Source organism: Perna viridis, chromosome 1, assembly GCF_037379345.1.
Source record: "Perna viridis isolate PV_CMFRI_1.1 ecotype Kerala chromosome 1, ASM3737934v1, whole genome shotgun sequence".
Classification (NCBI taxonomy): domain Eukaryota; kingdom Metazoa; phylum Mollusca; class Bivalvia; order Mytilida; family Mytilidae; genus Perna; species Perna viridis.
This window is the reverse complement of record NC_142445.1, coordinates 32,446,664-32,470,881: the sequence shown is the minus strand read 5'-3', so window position 1 is coordinate 32,470,881 and position 24,218 is coordinate 32,446,664. Positions and strand designations below refer to the sequence as shown.

General features: G+C 33.9%; 1 protein-coding gene across 6 annotated transcripts; it reads left to right on the top strand.

Moving 5' to 3' along the window:
- Positions 1 to 600: 600 nt before the first annotated feature.
- Positions 601 to 9,602, top strand: LOC148628417 (uncharacterized). 6 transcript variants are annotated; one of them, XM_088587176.1, is made up of 5 exons: positions 601 to 781; positions 3,109 to 3,248; positions 3,700 to 3,749; positions 4,899 to 4,985; positions 7,123 to 9,602. In XM_088587176.1, the coding sequence occupies exons 2-5, from the start codon at positions 3,214 to 3,216 to the stop codon at positions 8,100 to 8,102; spliced, it is 1,152 nt and encodes a 383-aa protein (XP_088443302.1). In that variant the 5' UTR covers positions 601 to 781; positions 3,109 to 3,213; the 3' UTR covers positions 8,103 to 9,602. The 6 variants fall into 6 exon arrangements, with proteins under 6 accessions (XP_088443302.1, XP_088443320.1, XP_088443282.1 ...); XM_088587185.1 differs by lacking the exon at positions 601 to 781 and adding an exon at positions 1,986 to 2,535; XM_088587194.1 differs by lacking the exon at positions 3,109 to 3,248 and having other exon boundaries at positions 602 to 781.
- Positions 9,603 to 24,218: the final 14,616 nt, after the last annotated feature.

The following is a 24,218-nucleotide window of genomic DNA, read 5'->3' as shown; positions in this document are numbered from 1 at the left end:
TGATGCATACTTCATACCCCAAATATACTAAATGAAAATCTATGTAAATAGTGAATGGATTTATAAAACAACTCCAAATAAAGTGCAAAGCTACACAACGACGCCGCTGCTATATTTATTAATTACATCATATACTTTACACAACATCAACATAAACTAATCTTTTAACATCTGTATCTGTTGACGCACTAAAACCTAAAAATGTGTGTCAAACATAGGTAAAATCTTGCCCAGTCCTATCAATCTTGTGTTATAAATCTAAACTGAATTTGGGGGAGGTGGGTAAATTTACCCAAGTTAACGCTATGACGTCGTCGTGCTGAATGACCGCAAACCTAATTTCACGTGAAAACTGTCCTGCGACTAGCAAGCCACCTCAACACAATGAATAACTGCAAGAGAAAATAATTTCACTCAAATTCACTATGTTCAAACGCGTGAAATTATATTACTTGTCACAAGACTCAAAACATATTTTACCGCGGTTATTATTTTCATCCAGGAAATAGAAATGATTGGTTGTGTATTAAGTTCAATTCAGGTAACCCAAATGAAGACGTCACAGGATTGAATGACGTAAATATGGGAGTTCCATATGTAAACACTAAACTTCCGGGTCACATTACCATCGAATCGTTGTAAAGAATGATTTTTATGGGATCCATGTTGTCAATTCTAATCTTATTTGGGTATATCATTATATTTTCTGACCTTGGAATTGTGTTAAATTGATTTTGTAGTGTAACACATTTATTATCGATCTGGAGTGAACAATAACCAGGTTAGTTAATTAGGTCAAATTTGTTTATTTTTTAGCAAAATCCGAAAGTGTGTTCATTAAATGATATTGCAATAAAAACATGTCATCATATATTTGGTGTCTTGCACAACCAACATACTATAATGGATCTCTCTGTTTTCTGAAACGGTAAACGCGTGGATTATCGCCACCGGTCCTAGTTTCATTTAACTTGACTTAGGTCTCCATAATTCAGTCTATTAACACCCCTCGTGAACCAATCACCCTAGGAGTCAGGACGCATGGAACCAATCAACCTAGGAGTCAGGACGCATGAAAAATTCATATATATAGATAAGATCAACGATGAACTAATTAAATTCGTACCCAAAGTCCATGAGTCGGACAGTTTGTGACCTTCATTCCCTCTTTGATAACAATTAAATCTAATTTCAGGATACTAAATATCCGGCATGCAAGCATATACGAAGTACTATGTAATCAAGATCATTTACATTCTAATTCTTAATAACTATGTTAACATATAAATACAAGATTGATGTGAAAGGTACGTTGTACATTATCATTAACATACACAGGTGTGTCTTCCTTATGTAACATGACCTCGAAACACCCCCACGATATGTTGCAATATCTATAAATAGGATGCTAACAGCTGCAATGACCACACATTAAAATAGTCTGCGACGAGTCCGTTAACATTGATGACAATGACGGCACTTGAATGGTGTTCTGAGTAATGACGCCGACTAAAAGAACCCATTTGATTTTTTGTTCCATCCGATGGTGTTTCCTACTATCTAGGCTATGCTAAACATTTACAACACATTACAATGGAAATCTGTGATCAATCTTTTTTGTCTGAACAAATAAAACACTCTTGAATATAATATACTGCCAACTAACGGGACAGAATGATGTCGTATGAGACTTGTAACAGGAGAAACACCAGCCCTTCAAAATTAAATCTAAGCATTTCCTTCTTGTTTTCCTGCTCGGGACGTTTCTCCGACATTTTTACCACAAGAATACACCACTATCATTACATTTTTGTACCTGTTGACCCATGTGAAAATGGTTAAATCTCTATTATACCTGCGACAAAAGCTTCTATTGTATCGATCCTTGTTAGTTTCCGGTCTTTCATCGCCTTACTTAGAAAAAAATGGATTGTTGAACATAGTCTATATGTAAGTTGTTTTTTTGGGGCTTTTTTTGTTTATTGGTACATTGCTAACATGTAGTGATATTTGGTTTAGAGTCGCACACCCACTCGATGTTTTTATGAACTGTAAAATCCTGAATCGTTTACATGCAAACACGGATGTTATATTTCCCCTGATTTGTCATGCAGACTGACTATCATTTTCGCTTAAAAATGGTAACAAACTAGAGACGTGTAAATAATTCTAGAAAAGCTAATATTACCACGGTTAAAACCCATACAAGCCATGACAGCGGAGATGACTCAAGCTTGACTATGAATTGACCAACTACAAATATTTGAGACAGACTGGTTCTTCCAATTTTTCTTAGAAATATAGTTTCGATACCAATAACTCGTATGCTATCCTGTATTGGATCCGATATAGAAGTATCGAATGGATCAATTTTTGTAACATTGTTGTAATATACTGGATATTTTCCCCTTTAAATGGAATTCGTTATGACTATTGAAGTGGTATGGAGCTGGACATCGTCGTCCGTACTTTCCTGCGGTGTAGCATGAATCTGAATAAAGTTATAGCAACAAAGTTTCAAATCACCCAAGGAAGGTTGGTATTGATTTTGGGAATTATTGCTTGCACCCATCCGTTTTGAAAATAGGAGCTAAACATGCATTTCAGAATACTCAAGTTAAAGTCACCTCTGTTAAAGTCCCACAAGTGTCAAAACGGATTGATTGTTGGGTTATTTTGATTTGAACCGATTAAAACTTGGAGACTGAATAGGGCAAAAAGCAAGCATTTTTCGTGCTTCCATAACAATATCACGAGTAAAACTATATTGATTACCTAAGATTCTGTCATCTAAAGGGAGATTTGATTGATTTTTGGAATTTACTATTATAAATTATATGTATATTAAGGGACATCCTCTGGTATCGGGCAGTAAGTTGGGTAAAAGTGATACATTTACAATGTAGCTTCTTTAAATTTGTTCTACTAAATACAATATCACAAAATGAAAAGCTTAGATTGATGTAAAGCTTTATGGTCCTTGCCTTTTAATGATTAAAGGACTAAAACAGAAGAAGTAAACGCTTTGTTTTTTAAGTATGTATTTCTTATGTCTTATGTCTGTTTTTTTTTTTTTTTAAATTCTTTGACCACTTTCATTCGGGTTAGAACAATTTCCTGTCAACATGGCGGTATAAGTGAAGATTAGTTAAATGATGTCAGGATAGTTTTTCCGGTTCCAACTGTCAAAAAAAAGGATCAAGTTTGAATGTTATGTTCATGTTTGTACCAACTTTTTCCTCACAAAGGTATTGTCGTATTAAGCTGTGCACTTTCTCCTTTTTATTGATTTATCAAATTCTGCTTCAAAAGTTCAACCACAAATGTATGAAGTCAAACCACGTCGGTCAACATATTTGTCGCTTATGACAAGCAGGTTATATAGGGATTTTATAAACAATGTTATTTTTATTTGTGAGAATCTGAAAGCACTTATTTCAAATACCAATTAGGGGAAATATTTGCGAAAGTATAGTAAAATTCAAAATAATAGATTCAGATAAGGTCAGTTAGAGGTTTAAAGTGGCTGTGGTGTCATTGTTCAGGAAGTACCGACACCATGTGATCATTTTATATTAGATCATGGCCTTCGATTTATTTGAATCTTTAGGTTATTTCCGTAATCTGAAAAAACTTATTTGCGAGAAAAAAAAATTACCTAAATATAGAAATTTTCTCTATGTTTGATATATTTTGTAGGAAACGGTGTACAAGTGAATTTCAAGTTTGGATTTTCAATAGAATGGAAGGTAAGCTAATAAAAAAAACGAACCTAAAATATGAAAAAATAAGTGTATGACAACGCTATATTTTAGTTACACACGTAGTTCGTGAAGCATTTGTGTTCGATGATGAATTATTTTTATCTCGTTTCTAGAAAAAAGGGTTACAAGTACCGATACCATTCATTTAATATGGACCGTTCATAACTGTCGCTGATATCGGATAATAGACATGCACCATCCAACCCGAAGGCAATATATGGTTTACGAACATTTTCCTCTTGTTCAAGAAAAAAATTGCAAACAAATTCATTTTTTATGAATGAACAAAATCAGCCAGTACGAAAGCCAAGTTTGGAACTTTTTTTCTTATTTATCGAGGCCATCACTGAAAACAAACACACTTTGTCACACGTTGATTATATACCCATCATTCGTGAACATTCGTTAGCCTCCAAGTAATGAACTCTTTTATTAAGTACAAAAACATTATACCTTCTCAGTCTTCTTCAAAAACATTAGTCATCAAAATAAAATGTCTAAACATCTCGAAGAGATCGTGGTGCTGTTTCTCCGTCACACTTTTAGTAACTAAATATTTGTGTTTTAACTATAAAAATGAACCCCAAGGTGTATAGAATCTGGGATGAATGAATTATTGTTGAGGTTTATCTATTTTTTTGCTTTGAAAATATTAATCATTGACAATTGTTTTGTATCGTATTCTTTCCATTATTCTTAAAAGAATTCAGTGATGTTTTTGTCGGCCATGTTTTGACAGCAGACGACAATATGTCTCGCGATCCTTGATCGTGCCTCCTTCTGAAGTCAAAAGCATGACAAGAGCGAAATGGTGATAAGAAATGCATATCGGGCGGTCCTTAGTATTAAATTTCTAACTTCAGCTGTATCATTCGTTATGTACAACATTTCACTAAGAAATCTCAAGAATGTCCTATTTTTATTTATTGCATCTGCGTGTTGCTTGGTTGTTTTGGACAAAGGCAAAAACGCAATAGACGACGCAAGATGCTTCAGTTAAAGTATTTGACGTGTTTTAGCATTTGAACCAAACCGGTTTATTGTGTCTTTTGATTCTTTCTTTACATCTTTACATTTCTTTGGAATTTAAGTGCTTTGAAATTTCTACCATGATTTGTGGTTGTTGCTTTTTAGATGGTCAGAGGGGTCCAATGACATTCGATAACGCATCTCAAGATCATTTCACTCACAGATTTACTTTTAACAATGCTCACACTAAAGGTCAGTATATTTATTTTATATATATTCAATTGTAGAAAAAATGGCTTAGTTGACTTGTTTTGATAGAGTTTAATTCAAACATCACGAGCACATTGTATATACATTCTGAAATTGTTGAGTCGGAGATTTGCTTTTGTTAGTTATGTACAATACTCAGTTATAGTCATGTGTTCTATTGACATTAATGTTATAAAAATGTGCCACCGGGAATATCAATGAATTTAACTGTGATTCATTGGATTATATTAGCAAGCAAGAAAGTCATATTTGGCCAGTTAGGGGATATAATTAGGCTTCCTTTACTTGGATGTCCATTATGTACTCTTATATTGGTCATTCAGTCCAAAGAAGACAATCTCTATCCTACTAGCTTTAAAACAAAATATATATTTTTGTCACTAGACTAGTTAACGTAATAAAATTCACGTGCGTTTGGTCCCGAAGATAAAGTAGAGTATCACACATATTATTGTTGCAGAACTTTTTTCATCTGATGTTTTTTTTTTATATTTGGCATTGTGTAAATAAATTATATCATTACATTTTGAATGTATTCACAAGTTTCCTAAATTTGGTTGACACTATAAAACTTGCAGTAGAATAGCTACTTCTCAAGTGATTAATCAGAAACGTAATATTTATATGCCTCTACATCAGATCACGGATAAAGAATGTTTACTATAAATAACACAAGTCATGGCAACTTTTTCGGCGTTTTAGAAATCATCAATTAGTGACAGTACTCCTTTTTCAAAGTTTTTGGTATTTTAAGGTGTCCATAATATCTTTATTGTACGATCGCTAATTTATTCGCAATAAATTCTTGATGACGTCGTCGTTCCTGTTGACATTTACGGTTTTCCGCAAAATTCTATGCCTGGGATTAATTTTGGGGATTTTGATCATAGCTTTCTAGTTCTTGACCATGGGATAGAAGATTGGGATTGATGGATCGAACGGTTTCCAAACACTATTTTAGTTTCTGCACAAATATTTCAGTGGCGGATCCAGTTGGCGGGTGGCCCCCTTAGAAAATTGCAATTTTTAAAAATTGATCAAGATACCCTCAGAATGCAGGTTTTGAGGTTTAATATTTCAAAATTTTCTTGGGGGCATGGCCCCAAACCCCCTAGAAAATTAGGATCACTTAGTGATCGTCACCGGTGATCCTGTCAGGATTTTTTTTTTGGGGGGGGGGCTTACCTAAAACTGGATCCGCCACTGTATTTGAGTATTTGGTTTCTGTATGGATCTCTATGACACTGTTCTAGAATGTTCCATATAAAAATGGAAATTTTATTTGATATAGATACAAAAAGAGTTGAAATTTGGATCCTATGACCAATTAAAAAAAAAGACAAAAATTCAAACAGTGCTCACAAAGTTATTAGAATGAATTGACAAGGTTATTGCTACATTCCTTTTTGGGACTTATTTATTTTATTTATTTATTTATTTATATTTTTTATATTGGGTCTTATAAGGTAAATGTTGAATTGCAAATTTTACAATTATTGACCACTATCATTCTGGTCAAATCCTTGTGCTTCGTCAACAATTTAAACTAAAAATGTTGGACGACCTCAGCTGATGTATTAAGCTACACACTGGGGAGCTTTTAATTTTGTAATTTATGTAAAAGCAAACAATTTAAAACATTTTTAGATCCAGTAATATTCAACTTCTTATAAATAGTAAATACCCGGAAACTATAGTAAATTCTGTCCCTACACAAAAGAATTAACACGAAAGCGATAGGGAAGAATTGTATTATTGGTTATTAATGCGGAAGAAATAACTAAAAATGTTCACCGAATAACAAATATGGCATCAATGTATACAAACATTTGATTTGAAAAAAAGAATAAATGGAACCATAAGAAAGAGAGAATAGGTTCGCGGTTGGCTAATTCGAGGCAAGTCACATTTCATTTTGTAAAATTATGAATGAGTTTTTTTGAGAAATCTGATGATCACTCTTTATATATATATATGTGTGTGTGTGTGTGTGCAGGTTTATACTTCCTTATTTCTGAGAATACACCTACACGTGTATGCAATTCGGAATTGGGAATTTTTATAATGTTACGGTTTAGCACCTTCATTAACGAATATATTTATTTGTTTTCTGTTATAGCAATGGATTCTAGTATCACTTTGTGGCAGTTTTTACTGGAACTTTTGATAAGTAACCAACACTCTCGTATTATTCAGTGGACCAACAATGAAGGAGAATTTAAGTTGATAAATGCGGAAGAAGTGGCTAAGTTATGGGGATTGCGTAAAAATAAACACAATATGAACTATGATAAACTTAGTCGTGCTCTTAGATATTATTATGACAAAAATATCATCAAGAAAGTTATGGGACAAAAATTTGTATACAAATTTGTATCATTTCCTGAGATAGTGAAACACGAGAACAAAGTGCCTTTTAAAGTCAAGATGGAAACTCTTGCCAAGGAGTATGGACAAAAGGTTTATCCTCATTTCGCCTCATATAATCCAGTCGAACTTAAATCATCTGCAAATCAAGCATTACAACCAAAACATTCGCTGAACTTCTCTTGGATTAAACAGGAAGAACAAGATACTAGATCAAGTCCTATTCCCCATACTGTTATGGAAATTGGCAATATAACTACTGCAGACACTACTGCCACTTCGTCAGCTGGCACACCATCGTGTTCTCCAACACCGTCTCCTGTTAATTTATCAACATCTAAAGAGGAACATATTCAAGATTTAAAGGAACAGAAGGTTGTACAAGTGACATTACCAGTCAAACATATAATGACTAAACCTAAGCCTGTACCGCTTTCATTCAGTGATATAAACCCCATGTCCTTATCAGTTTTAAGTCCTCTTATCCAATCGCCGTTAATTCAACCAAGCCCAGTCATTGGACCAAGGACACCATTTCTACATTTTTGGAGTTCGCTTAGTCCTATAACAACAATGAGCCCAAGAAATGCACCCAATGCCTTCCAGTTTCCATCATTTCCCGTGACAACAATGACATTGTCTCCGATGGCAGCACCTAGTTTTTCAAGTGTGGAATCTTTAGCAACTCCCGCTTTGACTTCCCCCACTAGAACAATCCCTTGTGTTTTATGACATACGTTGTAAATCCTTCTGTAGAAATATTGTAAAGTGTGCCACTGTAGTATCAACTGGATGTTCGAAATGTTCTAATTGGTAATTTACTTACAATTTTTCTATAAGGTGTTTCTTTAATGCTAAAACAATTTAAAAAAGCTTTTTATACCTTCATAATTAGTTTATATTTCTATCTGATAGATGTTTTAGATTACATCTTCAGTAGTCAAATAAAACCACATTAATAAACTGATTTAGAATGGGATGGACTGAACATCACAAGGGGTTAAAATTTCCTGCTATATATAGCAGTTCAAATTGTTTAGTCTATATAAGACAATGGTGCTTTGGTTAATCATTTACAGTGAAAAGTGCTGCTTATTTTTTTATAATTAAGATTTGTCATTTTACTTTTTTTACACTGTTGTACATTTCTCAATATTTCGTATTTAACAATAGTTCAGAAAGCATGAACGGGATACACTTACAGTGAGAACGTTCATGCTTAAGTTGGTGTTCTTTTTTTACCAAAATTTGAAAATCACAAGCATTCCTATATTTGAATGAAATAGTGTTAAAATAAAAGTTATTGAACTGTTGGAATAATTTTTGTTGTTGTAAAATTCTATTTTAATATGGTACTATGTACAACCGGTGTATATTCTACATATTTACTTGACAAGTTGCCATGGGTCCAAATGTTTAGATGTTTATTGTATAATTGTACTTTATATTGTTTCTTTATATTTTGAATGTTAAGATGTGTTTTATGAAAGATTGTTAAGATGCTTGTTATTGTTTCAAAAGATACACTTTTTATATAGGTGTTACTTCCTGGAGAACACTTTTTACATTTTGTTTTAAAATATAATTGAGTGATATTCAATTTTATTGGAAATCAATACAGAAAGTTAACTATAGGATGAATATCAGTTTTGAAAGTCAACATAATCATGCATTTTTGGCCTTTCCTTAAGAAGATAACAAAGAGGATAACTTAAAACGTATATTAAAAAATATATTTTTTTGTTATGTCTATGTAGTTGACAGTAATAACTATTCGTCAACTTGGAAAAAAATCAAAGAAACTGCTGTATAGTATTAAGTTTCTGGAATGGGAACTAACTGCTATCAACTTCTTGTTGAATTGATTCATCAATCTTTTAGTATTTGCTCTAGTATTGAATGATAAAGGATCTTTAAATGTCTTTCCAGGGGACTATAATTTTTAACCAAAATTTCACAAATGTTTTTAGGACAAACGCCTAAGTAGATCAGCACATTATTCATAAAAGTATGCCTACCTAACCAGGGGAACCTTTAAAGCATGTATTTAAATCTGGTATATGGCAAGCCAAAATGGTACTCCCCAAATCATATCTCTGAATAAATTAATTACTCAGGCAATAAGTACAGAGGTTGATGTGATGTGATTTATATATTTTGTAAAACATGTATACTTGTGACAACCTCAATGTGAGAGCTGAACTTTAAAGAATATATTTATTTTATCATGAATATGACTTTTTGATATCATCTGAATTGGCTAACTCCAATTTAGTTGAAATATCTAGGGTATCTGTTTGGTGTTTAGCTTGGTGATGGAACCGAACACACTAAATATGGACAGGGAAATTACCAATATAGAGGTCACAGTTTAAAACTGACTTGGAAGATCTTAAATACAGTTTATTGAACAGTGAGAAAACGACTATGTTGACTTGTTGGATAGTATTTTGAAGCCTTCTGTCAACGTTCTATATACCCCATTAAACGTTGTTCTCCGATACAGAGTATCAGAAAGGATTACTGCGGTCGTATATTGGTATGGCGTTGTCGTCGTCGTCGTCATCGTCCGTAGTCACTTGGTTTTCGTTCGATAACTTGGTTGATCTTTATAAAATTTTATAACAAGGTTGCAAACTACAAAAGAAAGGTTGGTATTGATTTTTTGGGGTTATGGCTCCAACTGTTTTAGAATTAGGGACCAAAAAGGGTCTTACACAAGCATTTCATGGAACTTAAGTGTTTAACTCCAATAAGGCATAGGAATGTCTATGATATTGTTCCACACACAATATTCTTCACCACAATGGCCAGACTAGGATAAATTTCTGGACCACGCGATTTGGTGCGATTTTGAATATTTTTTTATTGGATTCAGTACAATAGCTTCAAGAAGTTCGCTTACCAAATTAACCCTATCATTTACTTCTTTCGAGATAATGGGGTACAAAGTGATCCATGAATGCACCCTGAAGCAGACTTTTATACTCAGATTGAATTTCAAAATATTGTGCAATATTGTGTCTAAATGAGTTGCTGTATCCATGATGAATGTTTTTAAAAGTCCCGTTTATTTTTAGAAATACAACTGTCGAGAGACACATAAAAATGGTAAAGACAAAACAAAGCAGAAGCAACAAAAGAAGCGAATGAACGGTCACGTTAACACAGTGAGACTCACTGCATTGATCTGTTGAGTATTCTCTGCTATGAAAAAGTAAAATCTTATGTTTTGCTTCTCAGTTCGGAAACTTCATCTGCCGAATAACCAATATCTTTTCAATCGAGAAAAAAATATATAGTTTTCACATATTGGACTATTTATGTGATTTGATGGAAGCTTTCTTTTTATGTCAACTTAGGTGATCGCTTTATCGTATACTTGTCGTTATCGTCGTCTGTCGTGCGATCGATACTGAAAAGGTCTTCAAAAATACATGACATGGTCCCTTAGGTTTTGATTGAGATAATGGTCCTACACAACATGTTATTATTATTGGAAAATAAAAAGCAAAAGTATATATAATTGATAAATATTGTCTTGAAATGTATCATTTTTAAGAGAGAAGGCGTTTTAAGTTGGATAACTTGTGACTGGTCTCATTGTTGTTTTGACAATATAAAACAATATTATACAGTTATTAAATGGGTTGGATGCAATAAACCAGAATATTTGTTCTGAGGTACTGAGAATAATCAAGAGTTCTATTGCACGAGGCCAACACCCGCCGAGTTGCTAATAAAAAGTCAAGTCCGGGGTAGACAAACGAGGAAAGGAAAACTATGACCCGTTGAATAAATCAATTTTCATGGTGCAAATGGATACACCATAACGATCCACGAGTTCATGATGACGACCATAAAACTTCTGTAGTGATGACTTCAATCTTGTATCAACATAACCCTGTTCCAGAAGACTATTTGTTAGAGTTCTAGCGCGATACAAAACGTCTGCGTAGTTTCGGCAAGCTCTGGCATAACGTATGAGTATGATATGAACACTCCATACGCAGGTGCTGAAGGGATGTTGCCACAGATGAAAGGAAAGTTGATAGTTTTGAATGAAGTCATCACGTTTGTCGTAAAGTTTTGTCAATAGTTTTCCTTTACCATCGATTTCTAAGTGTAGGTCAAAATATGAGGCTGACTTCACAGTGTCTGTAGTATCCTTTATCTGAAGTTGTTTGGGGTATATGCGATGTATCAAATCCCCGAAATTAATATTTTTTTAAAGATAATCTATATAGTGGAAACTGAGACTAAAGGATCTAGCTAAACGATATTCTTTCTTTCGGATCAGATCAGCTATAAAGTCAGCCTCATAAGAGCGAAGAAAAAGGTCAGCAAGTAAAGGAGTACAATTGTTGAAAAACACGTCCACCACATTGGACAAATCTGTTGTCGATTAAAAATTCCAGCATTTTATAAGCATCTTCCTCTGTATATTTGGAAGATGATTTGGAATTATTTCTTACAAAGTAAGAGGAATCTCTACCAAGAACTTTTTATTTGTATCTAGGTGTACCATCTTTTTTTGGAAAAACAACGATGTATAATGTTTTTAAGTCGGGATTTTAACTGAGTATGGGGAATAGAAGTATACAGTGTTGAAAAATCATAGGTTTTAATGCTATTATATTCAGATAATAGTCTTGAACTGATTGTCTCCAAAAGATCTTTCGAATTTTTCAGGATCAACATTGAATTAACACCACTACGAGAGTAATAAGTATTGTGGTAGGACTGTAGACCCTTTTTGACAGTTGTGAGTATAGAAGTTAAAAGTTTTGAAAGAGGTTTGGTGGTACATTTTGCAGATCCAGCTATGACACGTTGTTTGTATGGATTCTTGTGGAGTTTAGAAATCCAGTACATAGACAGTAAATCACAATCATCGTCCTTGATAGAGAGACCAAAAGAGGAAAGCACAGATTTATGGTTTACCACAATCTCTTCTTTTGAGAGCGTGGTAGCAGTATAGGTCTTATCACTGTTATTATTTTATACGTCTACCTCTGATAATAAACATTGGATGTAAAACGTTTTGCAGACAAAAACAATGTTGTTTTGGGCTTTGTCTGCTGGTACGACAACATATTTGTCATGTATAGTAGACAATGTTTTTGCTACATCGGGGTCTTTGAAAACCGATGTAGCCTTGGCACTCATTGACCTACTTGAAACTTTCATTCGTTTCAAAATTAAAGACCTCACGGCCTTTAACCACTCTGACAGAGAATTAATGTCTTCTTGTTCTCTTTTTATCCATTGTCTTGCATAGTCCTCGATGGCATCCATAAGAACTTTAAAGTTATAATTCCAATTTATGGAGCGTGGTTCACGGTACTTGGGACCTTTAGAAAGGATATTACGCAGAGATTCGTTTTCGATGATGGTTAAATCTCTTGTAACGACAAGACCAGAAGGACCATACTTTAATGGAAAGTTTTTGCAAGAACAGTCAGGTGGTTTAACCTTGAAGTCCTCAATCTCGAGGTTCTGCAATAGCCTTTTATAATTGAAAATTTTGGATGCAATGGGTGAAGTATAGGAATATGAAATAATTGGTATGGATTTGTCTTTGAAATATGGGGAAAATTTGTTGGCAACGTTTTTGTGATGGAGAATGTTAGCCAAATTAATTGCATCTGTACCTTTCTTGACAAACGGTAGTTGAAGAAATGATGGTCTTTCTCCATCTTGACTTTTCACACAAACTGGTTTAAAGAGTCTGTGGAAACCAATATCCAAAATGATGGCAACAAGTCTCTATAATGATGAGGTAGGGTCAGAAACAGGAGTGTCAAGACTTGTTTTGTAAAGGGAGTGTAGTAAAGTAAGAGGTATAGAATAAAGTTTGGTTCTAATGTGATGAAGTCCAAGAGGTTTTTGTATGAAAGGAAGGAGACCATCTATGGAGACATCATGTAACTTAAGTGACGTGTAGTGGCGATGACCATGACTCCATGGATTTTTGTCAACTAAATTCATCACATTTATGCTGTTGTTATATTGGCTTGAAAGGTTTCCTATACTTTTGATGTTGTCATTGCATCCGTAAGGTATTGCAGTACCTAGTCTGTGTATCCAGTACTCCTCTCTTTCCCTACGATAGGTTTTACTTAGAACGGGACTGTTCGTAGGATGGTATTTTTTTTTTTTTTTTTTTGAAATACGAACTTTCATAGAGAGGATTGAATGATCTTGTTGATTAAACTGTTGATCAACGGTCAACAGTCGGGAATTTGGTGTTGTTAATTGCCGAACGATGACCGCACATTCTCTTGTTTAATCATTCTTGCGTTTCTCCGACATATACTAAACCACATAAGTTGCATTCTAATCCATATATTAAGTTTGTTGATTTGCAACTTAAGTCATCGTGACTTCTTGTATGGAAGGTTTTGTTTGTAAGGGAACTGGAGAAGTAAGAATCGGTTATAAGAAAGTTGCATGTTTTGCAAGTTTTAATACCACATTTTGATATGGTACAATGTGATTCTTCATCGTCGTAGTCAAATATATCATTTAAAGTGATGGAACATGGTTTGATTATTTTGAAATAGTCAGAAATTTTGTACTGGAATAGATGGTCTGCAGACTGGACGCGTGATTGGGAACTTTTAGTTGAATTGGCCGGGGCACTTTCCATACCAGATGCGAGTGTGTTAAGATTCCCATCTGGGGACACCACATTCTTACAAGACAACAGTGTCCGACCTGCTGTCAGGTTCGGACCTTTTTATACCGGGCGACTTCCGAGCCAGTTTTTCTTTCATTCCTCTTGTTAAAACCATGTAATTTTAAAAATTCTATTACTGGGTTGATGATACCCTTGAGGTAAAATGTCTAATTGCGATCAAATTTAAAAGTTGTATTAAGTTTGAATGGTGTGTCCATACTTGCCCATACTTTCCAGGTTCTGTCTCTGTGGTCGTATCAAGCTGTGTCCTACGAAGCATTTTATTTTTTCCTGCAAAGATGCATGGATCTCATTATGCTTCTACAATCAGTCCGACGATTTCATTTTACAAACGGGACACATATCAGGTTTCCATAAATGACGAGTTATTTTTCCGAAATATCACAAGAACATCATGGGAGATAACCAAAATAACTGCCGGAACATCCTTTTCTGATTAGGCAAAAATATGTTTCACAAACAATTGGTATTTTCTCGAAAATAATGGTTTTGTATATATAATTAATGAAAAATTATACCTAGGACCAGCTAAAAAGCCGATTTCAAACACTTTTAGCGTGTTTTCTTTAATGTCCTTTTATTCAAATATAAATACAAAGAAAGTGGTGCTTTTGCACGAAAATAGCTATTATTGGAAGCGATTCTAATCATAATAGTCATATACGGAGTACGAACAACGCACATAACGGAATAAAAATATTATTTGCCAATTAGCTCATATTTTTATTCAATACATGTATATATCGCATGCGGTCCTCCCAACATAAGTCACAAATCAAATAAATTATCATTGATATCGTTGTCCAAGACTGAACTGTCATTACTAGACGCGGATCTAAGGACAGGCGTGTCGGGCGTAACCCCCCCCCCTCCCGCTTACCACAAAAAAATTGTTTTGCACGAAATCTTAATATTACACAAATTCTGTCTCCAGAACAAGTTTAAGCTTTACTTCGCTCGGCTTTTTATTCTGATAGCGTCCCCACTAACCTAAAATTCTGGACCTGCACCCGATTCCAAGAGGTTCCACTAATCGATTACATATCGGTTACATTGTACAAATATTGAATGATAGTCAATTCACTTTTCTGTGTTGATCGAGCACTACCGATCAATTTCAAAAGACTGAGATCGAAGGTTCTGATTACAAATTGATCGACGAAAAAACTTTTGATTGAAATAGGTTTATTAAATTGCAATAAATGAACGTGAAGTATATTATTCTGACATTATTATTATGGTAACCAAATACTTATCAATTAAATTCGATCATATCAAAGTCATCTATAATAGAGTTTTTCATTACGTATTCGGAATACAGAGCTAATCAGTCGACGGCTATTGGATTTGTGACCGGTAGATGATTATTTTAAACTTCTTCCATAGCGGATCTGAATTGTCTCCCCTAGATTATTTAGAGCTTCCAGCAGGCGCGTAGCTGCCGTTCGGTAAAAAAACCTTTGCCTGCACTTAATTTTGCAATTTTTTTTTAAATACATCCAGGAGAGGCATAAATGATGCCCTAAAACGCTATCTCCGCGGAGCTTTGGGGTGGGGGGCTTCGCCCCCTGGCCCTGCTGGGGGCCTTAAGCGGCCCCCAGACTCCCTGTCGTAATTTTGCCTACACTTCAATTTGGCCTCAGCTACGCGCCTGTCCAGGATAATAAACCTTTATTTCTCATCATTTTTTTTTAAATAAATACTCAAGAAATATTATCTTGTCGTTTGTAACTAAAGAATTAATAGTATTTCTCAATAAGCTCAATTTAAATTTGGTCGGTTGATATTTTCCGGCTACCTTTACTTTTCGATAACACCGGTAGGGCAAGCCTCCTCTACTTTTCTAGAAACACTTACCGAGGTGCTCATAAAATGTCAAGTCTAGGGTAGACGAAGGAGGAAAGGAAAACTATGATACGTGGAACAAATTGGTCTATACGACTAACGGTTTAAAAGTTTAGTGACCAACCGAACAATTTCATTTTAGGTCGCGAAATCGTGTAACCAGGAAAACCTCAAATCTTTTCGAAACTTTGTCAAATAGTACTGCCCCAGGTTTCTGAAAAAAATACGGAGCTTTCGGTTTGTGTGTATCTAAAACGGTTTAAAAATGTTTTACAAAACTAGTTTTTTTTCCGCTACGGGGCAGATAACTCTGGACCGACAAATGATCACTTCTCACAGGGTGAATTCCAAAGTCTTCTGTCAAATTGCAAAAGATTATCAGAATCTTGTCGTGATACGTTGGGCCAAAACTTTGGCAAAATGTCTAAAGGGAAAAAAAAAAGTCATCGCTTTGTGGTATAGTTTTGTCATGAATTTTCTTTTACCACCGACCTCTAAGTGTAGGTCAAGGTAAGAGGCTGACTTCATAGCGTCTGTAGTGTCCTTTATCTCGAGTTCTTTGGGTAGATGCGATGAAAAAATCCCTGAAACTTGGGTTGTTTAAAGATTATACGTCATCTATATGCTAAACGACGTTCCTTCTTCTGGACCGGATCAGCTATAAAAAAAAAGAGTGAGGTAATAGGTCAGCGAGTAGCGAAGCCTAATTTGTCCCCTTAAGAATTGTTGTAAAACGCGTCCACCACACTGGACAAAAACTAATCTTTATACAAACCGATTCATCATCTTCAATAGATTATTTATTAAAGGAGTATCAAAATTGATCCGAAGTGTAACGAATGTAGTGTTTCACTTTCTTAGACGTATGTTTGATATTCATTTGATGTGACATATACCGTAATTATACGTAAATATATATAAATATACGTAAATATACGTTTTAACACCACCTAGATGACCATTATGTACCGAACTGATCGACCCTAGACAATAACAATAAGATACAAATAAAAAGTAAGAAAACTAGATTTGTTTATATTATTACAATCCATTGTCTGAAGAGCTCTCCTTTCCCTTTGATGGAGTACTTTTTTGTAACAAAAAGAGAGTCCCGATGCACACTGTCCATATGCGTAGGCATTCGTAGCTATATATACAGCTAATAGCTTTAGTGTGTGGAATTAAATTGACAGTAATGTATCTGGCTGGCTGAAGATCAGAAGGTTACCATTTACTGCAATAAATACCAAGTTGTCTATCCTACACCCAAACTTTGTGCTGAATCAGATAACAAAATGATGTTTTATGCATCCATAAAATAACTAGCTTTGCTGCAAGAGTTACCAAAATCTAAAACAAATAAATGTCAAATGTCAATGCAATTCCATACATTTAAGCGAGGGAATGCGTCTTTTAATCAAATTATATGTGTTCAGGTTTCAATTCCCGAATTCTTTGTGGTAGAACCCGCGTCAGTCGAGGTGTCTGCGACACTTTTTCAGTGTTTTATTTTTGCGTCAATTCAAATTACATTTTCGCCAAAAAAAAAACATTACGTTTGCGCCAAATATAAATCCTACATTTGTGTCATTTTTTAACAAGTACAAGTTAAATAGACATATAGCATGTAAAATACATTTCAATTCTTTATTACAACATATTTAAAATATCATGGATACCTTTCTAAAACCAGAATATTTAGGAATAAAAATATAAGAGCACTAGCCATCATAAATTATAACCTTGAAAATCGTTTAAAACTAGAAAAATTCAGGAATAAAATTGCTGAACAATTTAAAAATCTCTAATCAATGAAAGAAAGCACTATAAATCTGTTCTTGCATCATACTTGTTGGCCTCAGTGCAAATATATTACTTTCTTGTGCTTTCTCCTCTGGAGACCATGTTATTTTTTTTCAACAAAATATTCGATTTTTTTTCCTTCTCCAAACGCCTAACAACAGCCGGTGTATCCAAGGACCACAGTTTTATGTAGGGTGTTGTCTGAATTTTCTGGATAACATCTACGTAAATGAACATGTTTGGATGTTTCGAATAAAACTGCTCATTAATATCGGTGTGGAATGATTCAGGTCCATTGTTTGTTCTTTTAAAGTCTGCGGTTTGAGCTGTGCCCAAAACGACGGTGGATATCTTGAATCAGGGGTAATGTATGTTTCCAAGACATAATCAATAAATTTTACGCATCTTTCATCTTATGGAGCTTCATCCACAATATCTTCCACGAAACTATCTTCGATCTGATCTTGAGGTAAACCACAAAACAGCAACAACCATTTACCAATATCACAAGTCTTTACTTTATATTCAGTACCCAATCCAAAATTTTGTATTTTCTTCCATCAATTTTGACCCAGACGGAACCTACTACATTCAATCTTAGATCCAGTAATACACGCATGATAGCACTATGCAAACTTTGTTCAAAGTCAGTGTGAACTAAGAGTGGCTTCAGTGTGATATTCCGTTGCTCACAGAGTTGCAGGACAAAATTCAACATATTTTCGTAACATTCCTGGGTCTTACTGGGCAACAACACATACAGCAATGGTACATTGTTACCATTTTTGCATCCATAAATGGAGTAATTTGGAGTGCATTTGAAAGAAAAACCTTGGACAGCATTTAAAAGTACCATCAACAAATATGTCTTTCACAGTGTTACAAAGACATTCGAGGTTAGCTGTGCAAGAAAATGTTATAATTCCACTTTCTACATCATTTATCATTAAATAATTTTCAATCTTGTTTGTCTGAATTGTCATTTCCCCCATATCTACATGTACATCTGTTCTATTTTTCGGCAAAGCAGGATAATGTTTTCTTCGTTCTCGGTATATTGCCATTGAAGCATTTTTCATGTCATTTGTGGACAAGCAGTAATCTTCCATTCCTGTAAGGAAAGAGTTTGACTATATAGCAATATAATCATATTAATGCTTTTTGTACATACATGTATATGTATAGGGAACTCGGGTAACTGTTTACCTGTAAATTAAATGAATATATTCATAGTTTATTCGTATATCATTTCTTACGTTTTTTTTTTTTTTATATATATATAAAACTAAGCCATTGAAGACGAATATCATTCCTTTCTTTTCTTGTAATATTAATATATGAATATATGTATAGTCACATTGAAAAAGTTACAAATGAATTAATAAAAATAAGTAATGGTTGTACCGTATGAAATTGGGAAGCTATTTGAAATTCAAGATTTTTTCCCGTTAATATGAATTATAGAAATTAGACTTTTACCGTGCAGTTCTGTACGTATGATCTTAGCTGATCTTTGAGAGATGTCATTAGATGCCTTTCCTCTTTCGTCTACCCGGACTTGACTTTTCATGAGCAACTCGGCGGGTGTTTCTAGAAAAGCAGAGGACGCTTACCCTACCGGTGCACCTGGTCCATACTCCCAGTTTTTAGTGGAGTCCGAGTTGCTCATTCACCCTGTTGTTACTCTGTATGTATGATTTTAGTTACTTTATTTTCTTTTTGTGTATGTCTGTTTTCCATGTCTGGTCTTCGTCCCTGGATTACCATCTTTTGATTACCGCTATAACCTTGGTTCCCTTGATTATTCTTACTCAAACTCTCAACTGCTATGCATCGACCTTTTGCATGTCTAAGTATGGTTGTGTTCGTGTAAAGATTTTACTACTATTTTGCAATCCGCATCAGTTGTAATTCTTGCATTGCATGTCTTTTTGGTGCATCTATAGGATTTGTCTCCATGTTTTAACACATTTGATAGCCTGTACCTATGACTATCAAAAAATAGTGACTTATTGCCTCTGTTAGTCGCAAATTCAATTATGTTCATGTTGACACTTTCATCGGTGAAACACTTAATGACTTACAGTGACTTTCCTACAACCACGACACTCTTTTGTTACCAATCTGCTGAACAATACAGTTGCTATTGAAAGAATTGATGAATACTCACTTATCAATCTTTTCACAGCTAGCTCCTAGTTATTTAAATATGAAGCAGCTACCTGATCTATTCTATTTTTCATTGGTGAGGGGAATTCAAATTTTATAAATTATATTTTGTTTTGTATTTTGCTGACAAAGTTGAAAACCATGATTTAGAATAGTATATAAAAGTATTTATTTTATCTCAACTACATTGCGCAGAAGTCTTATATATTACTACAATCAAAGTACTCATGTACTGAATCAATTTATATCGAACGTTAAATTGCACAAATATGGGATAAAAGCGGGGATAAAAGGAAAGAATGGGGATCGATTTCAAACGTATCTAAACACAAACTTATTGTTTTACATTGTTAATACTGAACTCCTTGATTTTATTAAATTCATCACTCTGATCAAGGAGTTAAATATAGATAAATCCTTGTTCTGATTATGAAGGCTATTTAATAAACGCACAACAGAATTCGCGATGCGTCGAAGCATGCAGTAGGCCAGTTTGCGAAATATTCAGGTTCGATGTTGGATTACATGGGGCAACTAGATGAATTAACACAAAACATCCAACATACTGCGTAATTGAACTACTGGTTGTCCTTTCCCAGTTTCTAAATTTTCAAGTCGAAATTCAATTTAAAGATCTCCTGGTCGAAACGGTCTGTCAAATCAAACTTTAACCTCAATCATTGAAATAAAGCATGCCCTTACATGCACGTCAATCTAAACAAGCTACATTCCTCAGTTGAAAAGCTATATGTAGCTGAAGTCCTACAAATTATCGCATAGACACCCGCGTGTCATGTAAAATCGCTTTGTTTCAGGACACCTAGTTCCAGAGACACGTACATTTATATAAACGCCAACGTCTTTGAATAAAATTCTACAATTATGTCTGGTGCAGTGAACACTGGCCATGTATTTTAAGGACATTAAACACCTACAGCTCTATCATTATATAGCACATGGCTAAATAGCCAAAATAGCCAAATATAATTGTTATTACAAAAAGCAATATTACCAAACCACAGACTGACACCATTCCTGAAAAATGCATTATCTAAATTCCCATGGCTTGCCATCGTCTATAAACAAAGCTTAATTGTTATTTGTCATCTCCGGGCTTCTGAAATCACGAGGCGGTAACCGTAATAAGGGTTATGCTACCCGTTTGTTACAAGTTTAGCAAAAAGTGAGCGGCATATATTAGCCCGGAACAGGGAGTGTAGTCACTGCCTGGAACCTTTTTCTTTATATAAGTTTCTTGATCGGAACCACTGTCCCCTTTTTTGTAAATATATGGATTCGCCAGGCCCTGCATGAAGGCTAAAAACCACTAATTCCACTTCCCATAGGCTTCTATGCTAATTTCACAATATTCAATGGCTTCTCTGGACTTTACCTTAACTTTAACCTGCAGAGGACTATATATCAGCATGATTCTACATATGTCAGCTCACAATCCTCAGAATGGCATGTGGGGTTAGCAGACTTGCAGTGCAGTACTGGTCACCGGAAGTGAAGGGTCTATAAATAGCATGGGAAATCCCAGTGTTTTCACAAGATAGGGGTATATTTAAAAATCATTATGGAGATTAGGCTTCACATCACAAGAAGCAAAATGCACCTATAAAATGTACAGAAATGTTTTTCCTTTCAGAAACTGTTTAATTTTTTTTAAATAAGATGAGAACTTTTTTCACAGCACTATGAGGAACAGGGGTAATATCTGCGTAGGACTATTTTTGCGTACGTTCCAAATGCTCATTGGTTGAATTGGTGGTCTGTAACCTGAAATATCTGAAGACAACTCTTCTAATTGACACTCAGCATTGCTCTTTGTCATTTCTATGAACGATGGCTATTTATAATCTGGAACGCATTTCATTTCTAGCTAAACATCAAATGGTTTATTATACGTCAAAGAATATTGCATTTGTAGGCAACTTAAATATATCCACATATTGAATATAATATAATGAACGATTGGTTTGTTCGAGTAAATGCCTACAAATAAATAGGTACTGATAAGAGAGTAGAAGTCAACTATTTTCAATTGATCGTTGTTAATAAAAATCAAATTAATTAGCATAGTTAGTTCGCAGTAAAAGTTGTTTAATGCATTTGTTTATTGGTGTAAATAGCATAGAATTAAATATGATATATTAAAAACACCTATGAATTAGACCTAACTGTCTGCATTTACATTCTAATGGGGTATGCTTGTGGGGCTATTTTCCAGCGGTAGTGAAAAATAATTTCAGATGTTAACAGGTTTTACAAATCTGAAGGTTCTGGCGACTGCTATAGTAATTCTGATCTTCGATCTAAATTGATAAAAATGAGACCTCAATTCATATTTATTCCCTCCTTCATAAAACTGGAATAGGCTTACCAAGGTGCCCTTTTAGTGGAAAGTATGTGATTCATACTATAATTTAGGAACAAGTGTTATACAAAATGTAAACAGTTTGAGGTTAACGTGAATTACAATTTTTTAAATAGCAGTGAGTTTATTTTATTCAATTTTGAGTATGAGTAAGCTTAAAATTGAATTAAGTGCTTTATTAATTGTGAAGGATTTCCATTGGAATTATGATGTTCCGGATTAACTGCATAGTTCGGGATTAAATATCATGCTAATAATAATTTTTATGTGTGTTATAGTTTGGGATTTAGTGCATTGAGTTTGATAGAAATTATAATTTGGGATTATAGGTGCAATGATTTTCGATGAAATTTAAGATTTGGAATAAGTGTTATTTACATTGAAACTTCTTTGGATTGAGTGCAGTTCATCGAATTTATAGCTTTATAGGTGCAATGATTTTCGATGAAATTTAAGATTTGGAATAAGTGTTATTTACATTGAAACTTCTTTGGATTGAGTGCAGTTCATCGAATTTATAGCTTTGGATTTAAATGCTGTTTTCCTTAAAACTTTTGTGGATTATTAAAGTGCAATGATTTTCATTCAAATGTAACAGTTTCGGATTTAGTGCATTTTTAAAGTGCAATGATTTTCATTACCGTAAATTGTAGTTTGGGATTACGTGCAGTGGTTATTTTTAAATTAAAGATTTGGATTAATTGTTTTTTTCTTTGGAAGTACAGCTTGGGATTACGTGCAATGATATACATGTAACTGGAATTATATGGAGAATATTTCTCAGTTTTATTTTCATTGTAATTGTTGTTATGGATTAAGTGCTATGATTTACAGCTTTGATTTGAGTGTTTTATGTAAAAAATGATTTTATTGGAATTATACTTATGGCTGAAGTGCATTAAATTTCATCAGAATTATATATACTTTTTGTACATGTATATTTTAAATAATATGAAAACATGTGCAAGAAATTTATAAGAATCCGAACTATTGTTAATGTAGATACTTTGAAGGAGTATACTTCAATGCATATATTTATTTAAAAAAAAACAGTATTCAATGAATTCAGCTTTGAGATGGGACAATTCAAATAAATAGTAGCAAGACATTGTAACTTCAAGTTATTGTTCATTCCATGAAAGTGTTACCATTGTACTTTAATTTGCCATTTCATACTTGCTATCCACTTGGGGACCTGTACGTTTAAAGTTTTTTTTTCTTGGAAAAATATAAACAATATTCACAACCAATAGTTTTCCACATAAGTACTTTTCCTGTGTTAGCAAGTACAAAAAATAAAATACCAAATATGTAAAAAAAAAAAAAAAAAAAAAGACATACACACACATTAAATTCTCCCAAAACACATTGTGAGTAATATTCACAAGATGAGAAATTCCATAGCCAGTATTGGCTGCCTTATACCTGACCAGATAAATTTTCATGGGTGAGTGGATACCTGTTCATCAACTCTTACAATAGCAACTGGTCAGTTTAAATGTCCCAGTGGCTTTGTCAATCCTTTGCATTGTTCAACAGACTGGTAACAAAAGAGTGTCATGGTTGTAGGAAAGTCACTAATATTTTGATACAATTTGAACAAAGACTCACTAAACTACCTCAAGGGAATACTGAAGATATCTAATACGAGGCCTTCATAATATATAAAAGTATTAGCTCTTGTTCAACAGATATTTAGTTTTTACAGTTATAAATTACCTTGATCACATTTTTACCTGTAAAACGGCGTAAACGTAATATTTTTTTTTTTGACGCAAATGTAAGGTTGCTATTTTTCAAAATTGACGCAAAAAGTAATACGCCCATTTTTTTTATTTCGGAAATTAAAAATAATTTACAAAATTCTTTATCTTTTACCAGAAATGAATTATTAATAACAGTTTAAGTCGGTGCACTAAATAACCCCGACTGTCGTCTCTAGTGATAG

Bases quoted from the DNA above. Each gene is read 5' to 3' on its own strand.
- LOC148628417 (XM_088587156.1), top strand. From the start codon at position 1,835: ATGGTTAAATCTCTATTATACCTGCGACAAAAGCTTCTATTGTATCGA. The intron at 3,750-4,898 runs GTAAGCTAATAA...GTTGCTTTTTAG, and splicing joins GATTTTCAATAGAATGGAAG to ATGGTCAGAGGGGTCCAATG. The intron at 4,986-7,122 runs GTCAGTATATTT...TTTCTGTTATAG, and splicing joins TAACAATGCTCACACTAAAG to CAATGGATTCTAGTATCACT.